This window comes from Lipotes vexillifer, unplaced genomic scaffold (genome assembly GCF_000442215.2).
Source record: "Lipotes vexillifer unplaced genomic scaffold, Lipotes_vexillifer_v1.1 scaffold1655, whole genome shotgun sequence".
Classification (NCBI taxonomy): Eukaryota; Metazoa; Chordata; class Mammalia; order Artiodactyla; family Lipotidae; genus Lipotes; species Lipotes vexillifer.
The window spans coordinates 22,073-36,115 of NW_006797028.1; the positions used below are offsets into that span (position 1 = coordinate 22,073).

The 14,043-nt window shown below is 40.1% G+C and overlaps 1 protein-coding gene across 1 annotated transcript in view; it reads right to left on the reverse strand.

Annotated features, from left to right (window-relative positions):
* Positions 1 to 343: 343 nt before the first annotated feature.
* LOC103083735 (E3 ubiquitin-protein ligase parkin-like) overlaps positions 344 to 14,043 on the reverse strand; it is a 189,935-nt gene continuing 176,235 nt past the window's right edge. Inside the window, exon 3 of the mRNA XM_007469157.1 lies at positions 344 to 592. Within this exon, the coding sequence (XP_007469219.1) occupies positions 344 to 592 (249 nt within the window). The remainder of the gene's footprint in view (positions 593 to 14,043) is intronic.

Here is a 14,043-nt window from a genome sequence, read left to right on the forward strand (position 1 = left end):
AGGCAAAAGTTGAGAGGGACATATAGGTACCTTAATCATATATTTTGAGCCTAGCACAATGTATCACATGTCCCCACCACCCCTAGTTCCTCCAAAAGTAAACCCAATATACTATCATTATGGTCCTGACACCTTCCCCATCCCTTATGTTCATTCTTAATATGATAGCTCTGTTTCGTTGTACTTATTAAATGTGTCACCTCAACTTTTACATCCACGTACTCTCCTTCTAGTCATGTCTCCTTCTGGTGATTTAGAACTTGTCATGAACTAAATACACACATAGTGAGGCCATTCTTCGTGGAGATTTTACCACACAAAATGCTTTACTAGCCACAGCCAGTCAATTACCTGGCCTTCCAGCTGGTGGGCCACCATTCTCGTTGTCATCCTTCAGAATAATAGCCAGACCCACTGAGTCGGCTGGGAGGACAGAGCTGCTGAGGTCCACACGAGTTAGGCTCTCAGGCTCCCTCTCAGAGCCCCCCACAGTGTTCTGTGGGCTGTCCCCTCCAGCTGTGTTCCTTTCTGGGACTTTTCTCTGGGGTCTCAGCACAATGTGAACGATGCTCTGCTGATCCAGGTCACAGCTCTGTGGGAGAGTGAAACAAAAACACAACAAGAAAGGGCAGACATTAAAACACCAGGAGGAGCTGAATTTGTCATCAGTTCTACAGTGTGTAAAAGACATTGGTTTATGTCCAATGTCTGCATGCAGTCATGGAACTTAAAGAAAAGTGACACGTGTGATTGATTGATCAGGATAGGCACACTCACCCTGCAGCAGGGGCCAACACCTACACATGTATGTGTTAATGTTGAACTGGGGCCAGAAACTGAAATGTGGGGATAAATGGAACACGACAACAGACGAAAACTGAAGTAATATTCAAAGGAACATGAAATCTAACGGGAAAGAAACATGTATCACACTGCATACATAACCATACTGAAAAGCAGTATGCTTTTAAAACTGACTTCCTGGAAATATGTCCTTATAATTTTCAAATTTAAATACTAGCACTCATTTCTGTTTTAAAAAGCACAGAGTTGGTTATTACCAACTACAGGGCAATTTTCTCTAGAATTTACAATACACTTGTTTACAGTAGGCTCCAGGTATACTCTGACATCACTAGCAATCACACCACCAGGCCAGTGAAGCAAGAGGACAGGGTACCAGTGCCATCTCGGCTCATTCACTGTTTCATCCAATCTCACAATTAAAATTAGTGGACGTCTACAAAAATATTTTGTATCTATATATTAATGTGTACAAGCAGGAGACTTTAAAATTTAGTAGAATTAGTAGAAACTAACACAATATTGTAAAGCAACTATACGCCAATAAAAATTAAAATAAAATAAAATAAAAGCATAAAAAAAAAGAAAAGAAAGTTAGACATCAGATAATTTACTTGGACAGAAACTATACTAACTTAAGTTAAATCTTTGTTTCAGAATATCTACTGGGTAGACACAGTCGTTCATCTGTCTGTCCCTCCTCCCACAGAGCGAGGACCCTCCTCTCTCTACAACACCCCCCATTGCCATTCTCCCTCATCTTAGGAAGTTTAAATAACACCCACGCAAAACACAACAACACTGGTAACAATCATAACCCCCCAAGTGCCGTGCTATCTCTATCAAACTTGTAAGAATGGTGCCTGGCACTCATCAGCACTCCCTGCCCACACACCACTGCTTGGTGTCAGCCTCGCCCACTCAGGAAGGCTACCAGCATGCCCTCCAGTCCCAAATCCCACTTTGATCTCTTCTGGTCCCGTGTCTCAGGTCTCGGTCACATCAACACACTTCCTCTTCCTGCTGCCTGTCCCCACAGCTTCCCAGCTCTCCCCAGGACTGCTCCTACTCAGCAGTGGTCACTCTGTGTCAATCTCTGTCCCCTCAGTCCGCCCCTACCTGACTTCCTATTTCTGTCGAGGCACCACCATCCCCCATGTTATCCAAGTGTCAAGGCTTCCTCTCCCACCTAAAACTCCAATCATTCTCCTATGTTTTCTAAGGAGGGCTTCACCGCCTTGGAACCTTCCTCCCTACTGTTACATCCAGCAAGGTGTCAAGAGTAACTAATTCTGACTCAGAGATTCCCTTCACATCGTCAGCTCCTTTACATCCCAACTGTCAATTCCCCATTTTAGGCCTCCATCATTACAAGAGCTTTGTAATTACTTCCTTACCTCTTGCCTTTCCCCGCAAACCTTTTGTACAAGAATTTCTGGTGTGCTCCACACAGTCTCTCTAAAGTGTCTCACTATCCCTGGTTAAATACAGTCTAACGTCTCACTATCTTCTTCAAGTGTGTTCAGACTCTTCTCCTTTCTAGACCAACTGTCTTTTCCTCTCCATCATATATGTAGATTATATTATTCCTCAAAAAATATTCACTCTCATCTCCCTTCATCCTGCCCTTGATTTTGGGCTAAGCCATGTGATCAGCTTTGGCTAATAGAACGTTTGCAGATGTGATTGAACCAGGGCTTTAGAGTATATTTGCACCACTGCCCTGGCTATCAAAAAAGAATCCCTGGAAGTTTCCACCTCTTCAGCCTGGGCCCCAGAACTGCACACATGGCGCAGACCTGAGCCCAGGCCATGAAAAGGATCAAGTGCAACCCCATCTATAGCTTGAGCAGAGTCTTCCAGCTAAATGCAGGCTGGGGCTGCAGACCCCCAGATGACCTGAAGATGCACGGGAAAGAGACAGTTATTAATGTATGGCACTGAGATCTTGTGGTTGTTCATTAAGCAGTAATCGCTGACAATACACTATTTTCCATTCTAATTGGACTAACAGACGTTCTACCACCATTTATCATCACCTCAGTGTTCGGCCAGCACTCTAGAGACTGTACGTAGCCTTTAGCCTAAGTCACATCAAACAAATCAACATCAAGATCTGAGTACACTCAAATGTGGGCATGTGAGGACACGTGCTTTGCAACAAGGAAAAACAATTAAGAATTAGCATCCTAACATATCCTGAGATTTTCATCCATATTGTGCTCTTTTCAAAAGGTTCAAAAAGTCAGATAAAATTCCTCTCTCCATAGTCATAACGTACGTGCTTCATGTGATCCTCCCAGATAAAAATAATGTCTTTCTCTCTCATCTGAATCCGGGTAATCTTTGCCTGCTATGCTCTTCCACTGCAGTGATCAGAGCTTGAACATCGTGTGTGTGTGTGTGTGTGTGTGTGTGTGTGTGTGTGTGTGTGTGTGTGCGCGTGTCTGATCCTCCAACTTAATTTAGAATTCCTTGAGAGCAGCGACTGGGTTACACTTCTCCTTTTATTTACCAGAATGCCTCACACAGCACTTTGATCCTAGTAGATGTAGAAAATTCGTCTATGAATTGAAAAGGTAAATGACTGAGAGGAAATAAGAATGAATGAATGAACAAATATAAACAGCTACAGACGCATAGACACAATACCTGAAGTGTTCCTCGGGGAGCAAGAAGACTGCAGAGAAGGAACATGGGATTTAAAGTCAAATAGATGTAATTTATTAGCTGCGTGAGTTTTGGCAAATTACTTTCCCTGCATAACCTTCAGTTTCTACATATGTCATTAGCAATAATATTACCAACTTTGATGATGGCTCTGAGATGTAAGGAAATATACAGAGTGCAGACCCAATCCAGTCACAACTCAATATATAATTGTCAGTATCACTATCATCATTTACAAGTTTTGAAAACTAAAGAGGTGGGTCCTTATCTTGTATAAAGATAAAACCTCAGAATCCTTTTTGGCTGCTCTACTCACACAATCTTATTTGGAAAATGTATAAAGAAGGTGGAATAAGCAGAATCTACAGATGTGACAGTTATTCTGGTAACTTTCCAGGCTTTCTGTGAACTAAAAATTGATACAAAAAATATCCCTATATGCTCAGATGCCAGGAAACACACGAAGAACCTGAGCAAATTCTCAGGGGCTGCTAATATTGGACAAATATGGAAAAAATAAAAAAACTGTGGTTTTCCTTTCAAATCCAGATTTTCCTAATGCTCAGAGTAGAGCTGCAAAGGGGAGTAGGAAGATCCCAAACAGATTTCAGTACTTATAGTGATATTTATAGAACATATTTCCCTGAGACTCCATCCATGGTTCAGAGACCATTAACTGCTTAATTCTTTGACTCACTTGTAGAAAACGTTGTTGATTTCGGAAGCAGTCCCTTTGCCAGATGGTGCAAGTGCACCATCATGTTAGTTCAGTTCAAAGCCACATTAATAACATGTCCCAGGGGCAATAAATTAGATAAAGTTTAGTTGTCTAGCCACTCCAAAGCCCAAAATAATATTTAGTTCTCTTGGTATATGAATGATCCCTCAGCTTTGGGAGGTAGAGATTTTCACGGGAAGACAGCAGAGTTTTCAAACATTGTTTTAAGCTTCTTCAGAGCAAAAACAATGCCTTATTTATCTTTGTTTCCTCAATAACCAGAATATTGCTTGGCAAAGACGAAACAGTACATTTGTGTTTTCCTTATAACAAGTCATTAATTCAACAAGTAAGGCAGTGACATAAGTCGTTTAGTGTGGATAAAACAAGTGGGTATTCACTCAGCTGGGCATGGTCTTGTGCCATCAAACAGAGCTGTTGTCCCACCAGGGACTGAGAGCTCAGTACCATGGACTCTCTCTCCAGGACCTCTGACTTGGAGATACCCCAGGATTAATAAAACATCTACGGGAGTTGTCTGCCAACCAATGACCACCTCTCATCCAACTGGCCATTATTCCACGATATACAAGAAATTGATGTAGCATTCCTTTTCCAAAAAGGAGTCCTTCTGAGGACATGTAGTTGGAATTCAAATATCTGACAGCCTGGTAATATAATTAGAACACTGAAAACAAGAAAAATTTGAAAAACCTGAGAATGCTTTTCAAGATATTCTTAACCTTTTGAAACATTGTAAAAATAAGTAATGTTACTCTAACAAGAAAAAATTAACAAGGATTGAAAAGTTATTGGAATGTTGTCCAAGCACTTAAAGAAGGGTTACACAGATAATCTTTAAAATGATTAATAATGAGTTTCAAATATAGTTTATAATGTCACATATTAACAAAATGCTTTCACGTGCTATGCCGATAACAATTACATTAATAATAAAAGTAAAATAAATACATAATATGCTTGAGCTTTGTACTATTCTCCAGATTGTGTTACAAGGTCTTTAGATGTAGTAAGTTGTTTACTATCCCCACAGTGAACTAAGGGAGCTGCTCTTACCATCCAGAAGTGAGTTGTATGTAAAGCCAGGTGAACTGTGCCTGGCACAAACTAAGTTCTATTTTTTTTTTTTTTTTGCGGTACGCGGGCCTCTCACTGTTGTGGCCTCTCCCGTCGCGGAGCACAGGCTCCGGACGCGCAGGCTCAGCGGCCATGGCTCACGGGCCCAGCCGCTCCGTGGCATGTGGGATCTTCCCGGACCGGGGCACGAACCCATGTCCCCTGCATCGGCAGGCGGACTCTCAACCACTGCGCCACCAGGGAAACCCTAAGCTCTTTAAACATTACTTGTCTCTGTTCATTTCTATTCCACTTCACAGAAGTTAAAGGTGAGCCACAGAGAAATTCATAACAGGCTCAACGTAATCCAGCTCTTAAGTATGAAACCAGGATGGGAACCCAGGCCAAGGACTCGCGATAACCTTCTCTGACTCTCCCGAGCTCCACTATGTGGCTGCAGAAAGGACGTCAGGTAGTGGGTGGGATAAACAGAGGAGGACAAGTCTATAGGGGCCATGGTGAAGAGTGGGGTTTGGAAGCTGCAATGGATCTGCTTCAGGTACAAAGGAATGATTCGAAGAGCCAGATATGTTAAAAACTAGAGAAGACAGCCACTGGGACCAGGGCAACCTGGAGGCCACGGAAGAAAGTTTGTGTGGGTCTGATAAAAAACAAAACCAAACAGGACGACAAGACAATGAAATAAGAATCAGTGCCAGTTACAGATGCATCAGTCAAACCATGCAAAGTAAGAACAGGGTAGAGGTGGCCTGGCAACAAGGCTGGCAACCCCCAAAGGTTGGTGCCAGCTTCAGCTGTTTTTAAGTCAGCTCCCCTGCAGATCCCAAACCCCAAGAAGACAGCACTTGTCACATGGGGTTGCACTGCCTATTTATGTGTTTCTCTGTTACCAGACAATTCCATCTTCAAGAAAAGATACTAAATCTTCCTAATGCTGTATCTACAGTATCTACTGTAGTGACCCGGTGGTCATAGTACACACTGCACCTGGGTTTGTTGAATGACTCCATGATCCTGTGAAGCACATGCTAATTGCTGCAGCCATTGCAGAGGTAAGGAAATGTGTCAGATGGCTTTAGTGAGTCGCCTAAATATGACACATAATTAGGAAATGAAAGAGCCAGATCCGCGGCCCATGTTTTCTGGCTCTCAGCCCAATGCTCTTTCAAATATCCCACTTTGGACTCCCCACGTTTCTGAGCTCATCATACAAGGATACATGTTAGACAGAAACTCCAACGAGTTGATTTTTTAATTTTGTTTTTAAAGACTTTTTTTTTTGATGTGGAGCATTTTTAAAATTGAATTTGTTACAATATTGCTTATGTTTTATGTTTTGGGTTTTTGGCTGCGAGCCATGTGAGATCTTAGCTCCCCGACCAGGGATCGAACCCATATCTCTTGCATTGGAAGGCGAAGTCTTAACCACTGGACTGCCTGGGAAGTCACCAGTTTATTTTATAAGCACACTGATCAATCTACATTCATCACTATACTTGCTATACAAATTTCCATGGTCTTTAAATTAGACTGGGCTGCCTTCAATCTCTTCGATATTATTCATTCATTTTCATTCTCTCCAACTCCGTTAAACTCTTGTTTATCACAAAACATGGTTAAAATAATTACAGTTGGAAGGGTACCCTACTTCCTATTGCATCCCAACTTTACGTTTTAAGGCCTGAAAATCTTGGAGTTTCATTTGAATTTTTAATAGCACACATTTTTTCCCCCAGAAAAGCAATAATATGATCAGTCAAGAATTATCAGATAAAAGATTTCCTAATCTAATAGTCAATGATGTTATCAGATTTTAATTTTAAAAATGATTTTGGCATTAAGGAGCTCTTTCTTAGATAATTTTAAAGAAACACTTTAACACAGCTTAAATTTTCTTTTATTTTCTTCTTTTTTTTTTTTTTGGTTGTTAAAGATTCAGCATGTTCATTACTTGCTTCTTCTAAAAAGAACATCTAACAAACAGATGTTTGTGTAAGCCCACCAGAGCTGTTTTTTTATTTCACCAGAGTTTTTAATACAGTACTACTGTACTTTTCAAGGTACTGTATTGTTAGATTAAAAATGTTTTCTTAATTTTTTGTGTTTGTTTTTTTATGTGTTATTTGTGTGAAAGTATTATAAACCTATTATAGTACAGTACTATATAACCGACTGTGTTAGTGGGTAACCTAGGTTAACTTTGTTGGACTTAACGAACAAATTGGCATTATGAACACACTCTCGGAACAGATCTTGTTCGTATATAGGGGACTTACTGTAGTATATTTTCTATGTCAAAGAAAGACAATGTGGCAATTATTTAGGGAGTTATTTAAATGTATTTTTAAATGTAATGGTTCAGAAATATTTTGTATGGTTATTGCTAACAATGAGATAATGTGGTTAATGACAACATGAGCTAAGGACGTTCAGTGCGAGTCAGAATAACCAAAAAGAAACTGTTCCCACTGATTTCTTTCTCTTGTGCCTAGTTCACCTCCATAGTGGTGAACAAACACTAAATGCCAGTTTATATTAATTGGATGAGAATAAAAACTGTTCCTTCAACTTGATCTTTCATTTTAAAAAAATAGAGACTTTGAAAAGACATATACTTTGTGATTTATGCTTTGAATTATTTCACATTTCTTAAAGCTAGTTTTTATTATGATCAAAGGTATTATGCTACACAGAGATAATGAAAGGCCGCCTCTCTGGTTGCCAAAGGCTGAGTAATACAATTACTGGGAAAGGTCAATTAGCCCCACACTAATTAGCCAGTGTGGGTCTGAGCCATGTCACCCTCAAGTCCCTCCCATGGCAGGCCTGGGGCCATTTCACTACTCATTAGGACCTGTACAGAGGGAGCTCAGTGGGGACGGGAAGGAGACAAAGCAAGAATCAACTGACTGCTCTCCTTAGCTATGGAGTAAATGATTTACTGTGAGAAGAGGTTAGCACTGTTGCGCAGGTGAGGTCTGGGATTCCATTCATCCATGCCCACCATTTCCTAAACACAAAGGATAACAGGGAATCAATCCTATGCCTAAAACCAAGTTAAAATTGTGTTTTATGTTGTAAACTTTACAAGAAATGCCCCCCCCAGTGTCATTTCTCTAAACATTACTTTATCACGTTATGATATATTGTTATAAATAATTTAAATATATATGGAATTTTAACATAATTAAATTATTTTTTACAAATGGTATTGCTTGTGGGGGAGTGTCAGGGTTAACAAACAGACCCTCCTTCTTGTGCATACAGGACAAAAAGAGGAATCTTGAATAATAATCTCTATTATGTCTTTCTCCTAAAGATATTTTACCTTCAAATGAGTCAACTCTGGGGAAAAAAATATGAAGCAGACAAACTGTCACCCAAACTGTCATTTCACATACCACCTCTCTCTCACTGTGTTCTCCCTTTCCCCAACTCAACAAGAACACCGGTATTGCCAAAGAGATTTTGCTAATAATGTGCAAAAACGATATTTTGTAGCTTTGGGGCCATTTCCAAAAACAACAAACAAACAAACTGGAAAAAAAAAAACTTTAAAGGATAAAAATCCCTTCATATTCTTGTTTAAAGCCTATTCCTTTCTAGGCCCGAAAAATTAGCCTCCCAGTTTGTTTCTGGTTTTCTTCTCTTCATCCCTCCTATAATTCCACTTTCTAAAAGAATGTGACCGTCTTTGGATGATCTCCACTCCTCCCCCTTTCCCTTTGGTTCTCTCTCTCTCTCTCTCTCTCCCTCCCCTCCCTGCCTCTTCCTTTTACCCATCTCTCCTATGCTGTAATTCTAATGCTTTCTCTTGGGTGAACACACAGCATGTGGCCCTGTCCCCTCATTCAGAACCAAAAAGAAGCAGGTGTGCCCCTTGCTTGGTTTCAGCCCAATGCTGGTCACTGTAGAACTGGGAACTAACTAACTAAGCACAGGGAAGGAAGTTCATTCATTGTTTCAAGGTTGCAATAAGTCAGTAGCCAACTGGAACAGAATAAGTTTATTTTATTTCATAACTTTAAAACAAACTCTTAGACAACAAAAAAAATGTTTATCTGGAATCAGTGGAAAGCCAGAGTAGTAATTTTGAACTACTGACTACTTTAAATTACATCCACCCCCAGGGGGGGAAAAAAAAAAAAAAGTCATGAAAAACAAAAAATCTCTTAGAAGAAGCAATGGATATTTCCTTATCCAGTCACACACCTAATCCAGAGCTATAAGAAAAGAGATGAGTGTAGACTCTTGAGGGGAGAAATGTAATCAGGGATCACTTATTCTCAAATACTAAAAGTTTCTCACTAAGTCAGGGAGATGCCCTACTGCCATGTAAGACAATGCAGCCAAGCACTGCCCTCCTCACCTGGGTCATTCAGTGAATCTGGGGTGTTGCATGTTCCTTGGGCCCTGGCCAGAGCTTGAGTGACTCACAGAGGGACAGAAATATTTAGTCAGGCTCTTCAACAGCACAGAAGAAACAAGAACTGACAGGCATTCATGTTTATTTTTTTAAACAACTGACACAGAGATAAACAGTTTCCTTGTTTCCAATTCCTTGTTTCCAGCCTCAGGTTTAAATTTTAGATATAAATACAATACATAGTTACTTATGTCAGCTCCTGTTTCACAATCTGGATATCTTATGTCATATGCAACAATTCTTTTGCGTGGGATAAATAAAACATGAAACTGCTATCCTCTTCCACACCTGTACTCTAAGCAGATGCCTGCTTGAGTTGCCCTCCAGACACTGGCTGGTATGATGGCATTGAAAGTCTGAGCAAATCGGGGCAAATTCCTAGGCTCTGTCATCTGACTACAAGAAAGGATAAATGGTATTCTTTCCTTCTGTTTCAGCAGTTGGTCCTAACTAATTCTTTCTTGTAATCATTTGTTCAGTCCAATTATAAGGTCAAAAGGCCCTCTGAAGTATATCCTTGAGGGCCACAGCTCTTGCAGGGGAGCAGACTGCTGCTCCAAGGGCTGCAGCGTCACCTGCAGGTGAATGAGAAGGTTGTATGTGCTGGGGCCATGACCAAGCACTCTCAGCTCTGGGCCTTTACTCTGAAATAAATGGTAAATATTGTCTTTGACAAAACATTTTTTCTAAATTTATATAACAGAACTTATCTATAATGAATTTCCTTTACAATTGTTGACTGAGTTTCTTGTTTGTTTTTTGTTTGTTTGTTTATATTTTCATAATATAAACGTTCTCAGGGTATAAGAGGAGAAGAAAAGCTCAGAGGCCCTTGCAGTCTTCCCCCAGGATAAATCGATTGAAGAAATTTACAAAAATCCATTGTGGATATTAAAACCTTGAGGGCTAAGAGAAAGTGCCTTGAAGTTTGCAGCTAGCATTTTGCTTCTGTCTCTAACAGAAGCTAATGAAAACCCACATGTGACAGGTCAGGTCATGGATTTAAAGATAACACGTTTTACTTGCACCTATGCTACTCAAGCTACTTCTGCCACCCTGGAAGAGAGAGAGGAAAGGCAAGGTGGGAGTCCAATTATAAGTAAGCTTCTGAAGGAATCTGGACTCACCGCCTTAGCCAGCCAAGACAAAGGCATGGCTTCAGGAAGACTGGGCTCAGCCTAAGTGCCTTGATTTAAAAGAAGGCACTAACCTCTATTTCATTTTAGTTTTCTTCCAACTAAAGGAAGTATGGTATCTACTTAAAGTCCATATCTATCAAGAACCTCAGACTGTGAACTTATTTGGAAATAGGGTTTATGTAGATGTAATTATTTAAGGATCTCAAGAGGAAATCCTCCTGGACTTAAGGCCCACTCTAAATCCAGTAATTGGTGTCTTTATAAGAAGAAGAGAGGACACAAAGTCACACAGAGGACAACTCTAAGTGAAAATGGAGGCAGGGATTGGAGCGATGCTGCTACAAGCCAAGGGATGCTAAGAGCCACCAGAAGCTGGAAGAGGCAAGGAAATGCCCTTCCCTAGAGCTTTTAGAAGAAGCATCGCCTGTAAACACCTTGATTTCCGACTTCTGACTTCTAGAACTCTGAGCAACAAACGTATGTTGTTTTAGGTCACCATGTTTGTGGTCCTTTGTTATAACAGCCCTAGAAAACTCAAAAACGAGGGAAAGGCATTCTGGGCAAAAGGGAACAGGATGTGCACAGTCAGAGTTGAGAGACCTGAGTTGGGAAGAAGAAAAGCTGGAGTACATTATGGCTGGGAGCAGAACGCTTTTAGGTGGAGTCAAATATACATGGGGGTCCCCAGGAGGAACCCTAATTTGGCACTCCATAAAGCCAATAACCCTTATGTATTTTTTCAACATTTATTTAGAGGAGACGTTAACATCTTTAAGGGGTAGAGGTGAGGAGAACTGCTGGTAGAAGCCCCCTTCACAAACCTTCTCATCTTTGGTTCATTTTGATTAGGTGACATGCACCCTGGTCTACCCAGGATCATTGAGTTTATACGTCTTATCCCAGTATGATTATTAACAGCGCTCCTTTAACTATCAAAGTCTCCCAGTCTGAAAGATAAATCGTATGGTCACCCTACTCATGGCTGCCTGTGCATGGCACACAATAGATGCTCAAAAGTAAATTCTGAAGTACTTAATAGAAGAGTTATAACAGCAATAATATCTACCATTTTATGAATTACCTACATGCTAGGCACGCTTCTTAGTATTTTCTCATTCTACTCTGCACAATGCCATGGTGAGATGGGTACTATTAATATCCTCATTTTATAGATGAGATAACTGAAGTACAAAGACAATAAGTTGTTGCCAAAGGTCATATATAACTACTAAGTAGCTGAGTCAGAATAATAACTGTTTATGTGGCACAATAGTCACTGTTTACAAATCCCTGTTATCAACACATTTAATCTTGCCTAATACTTTCACCAACTCTTCTCAAGTATTATGTTCAGTATTTTAACAAAGTCACTTAGAGTTCAGGAAGACAATGAATGAGCTAGGATTACACTGAAATTTCTAAGCAGGTGGGCTTCTATCCAGGTCAAAATCTGCATAAAAAACACCTGAGGTGCCAAGGAGAAGTACAGATTTTCACAGCGAATCCTAGACCTACAGAATCAGAATCTGCAGGGGCGGGTTCCAGCAATCTGCACTTTGAATCATCTCCCCCGACTCACAATGTGCAGTCAAGTTGAGAATCTCCACCAAGGGCCAGAGCTGGACCCTCACCCACAGGAAATCTTCCGCCCTGGCCACACAGGCACCCTGTACTCAAGACCTGCACCCTCCTCAGCCTCTGTTCCAGTGGGCCATTAGGTATGGCAGAGAGCCAAGGGGCAACACAAGGACGTCCTAAGCTAGGAGGGCTTTGGGGCCCAAGGAGTGTAAAAGAACCACGAGTGCTTCCTATGCTCAGGGCCACACTCCCAGAACCATCTAGGGAGACACTAGAAAAAACTAGCACTAAAGGCCATGAAGGAGAACAAGCTTACTCATAAGAGGACAGGGAAAATGTTTAATCTGTCGTGTAAACTTTTCTAATGGGTTATATTGACTATAAAAGAAAGCATATTGTGCAATGCATATATAGAGAGAACATCTAGCCAGTCTGTTTGTGTCAGACACCTACCGACTACCAACATCAAACGTGCCATTAATTACACCTTACAGGGCAGATCCCAGGATTAATATACAAATAGTAATATTTCTGTGTGCCCATAGGCATATGATATCTATAAGCCTTGCCTGTTTTGAGTCTTTTTGTAAAAACCTATAAAATGTCTGGAGTAGCACAAAAGCAAGCCAATGACAGAAAATGGGTTTTAAGTCAAGTGGAGACTTAATGACTTAACTTTTCCTCGTTTTATAATCTAGCACACCAGCACTTTTGAAATATGTCTCAAACGAAAGAGGGCTAAAGAAGATAAGCTTCTTATCCTGGCTTCAGGTGGAAAGAATCTGAAATAAGAGCATGATTTGGCAAATACAATTAATTTTTTTCAATATATTGACTTTATCAAGTTTCTATAAGATGTGGGAGAAGCCAAAAACAGACTCTGTTAGGCTACAGAACAATTTGTAGGACACTCAGGCTTTGAGATAAAAATGTTTTAAAAGTAGTATGTACGGGAAGAAAACAGCAAATGGATAAATATCCATAGATCTGAGGCCAAATATATGTGTGGACACTACATGTATATACACACTTACATATTCACACACACGTCTGTACACACATACATATATGCGTGTGTACATGCATGTGCATATGTATGTACACATACACATACAAACTTTCATGTTTGCTTTTAAATTGGAACACATTATAGAGAATTTGTTATCTCTTAATTATTTGCTAAAAATTCAAAGACTGCAAACTGCTATAAAAATTATGAAAGATTAAAGAGGGCAATATGTATAATTCTGTAACTAAATAGAAGTGTTAAATGAAATATTCATTCAACAAGTGTTTCATGATCATCTATTATTTAACAGGTTCTATGCTATTCTTTTTAGATAAAACAGCGAGCAGAACAGTCACAAAAACAAACAAATGTGATTCCCTCCCAATATCAATGCACTGTTTTTGTCTCCTGAAACTAGATAAATTGATTCTAAAGTTCATATAGAAAACTAAATGTGCAAGCATATCTGAAAGCATTCTGTAAAGAAGAGCAATGAGAGGTATAGCCATAGGAGGCATTAAATATAACATAATGTTTCTATTTTCAACCTTATGATACAGGAACATGAAGAGAGGCTCAATTAATGCAACAAAATAAGAAG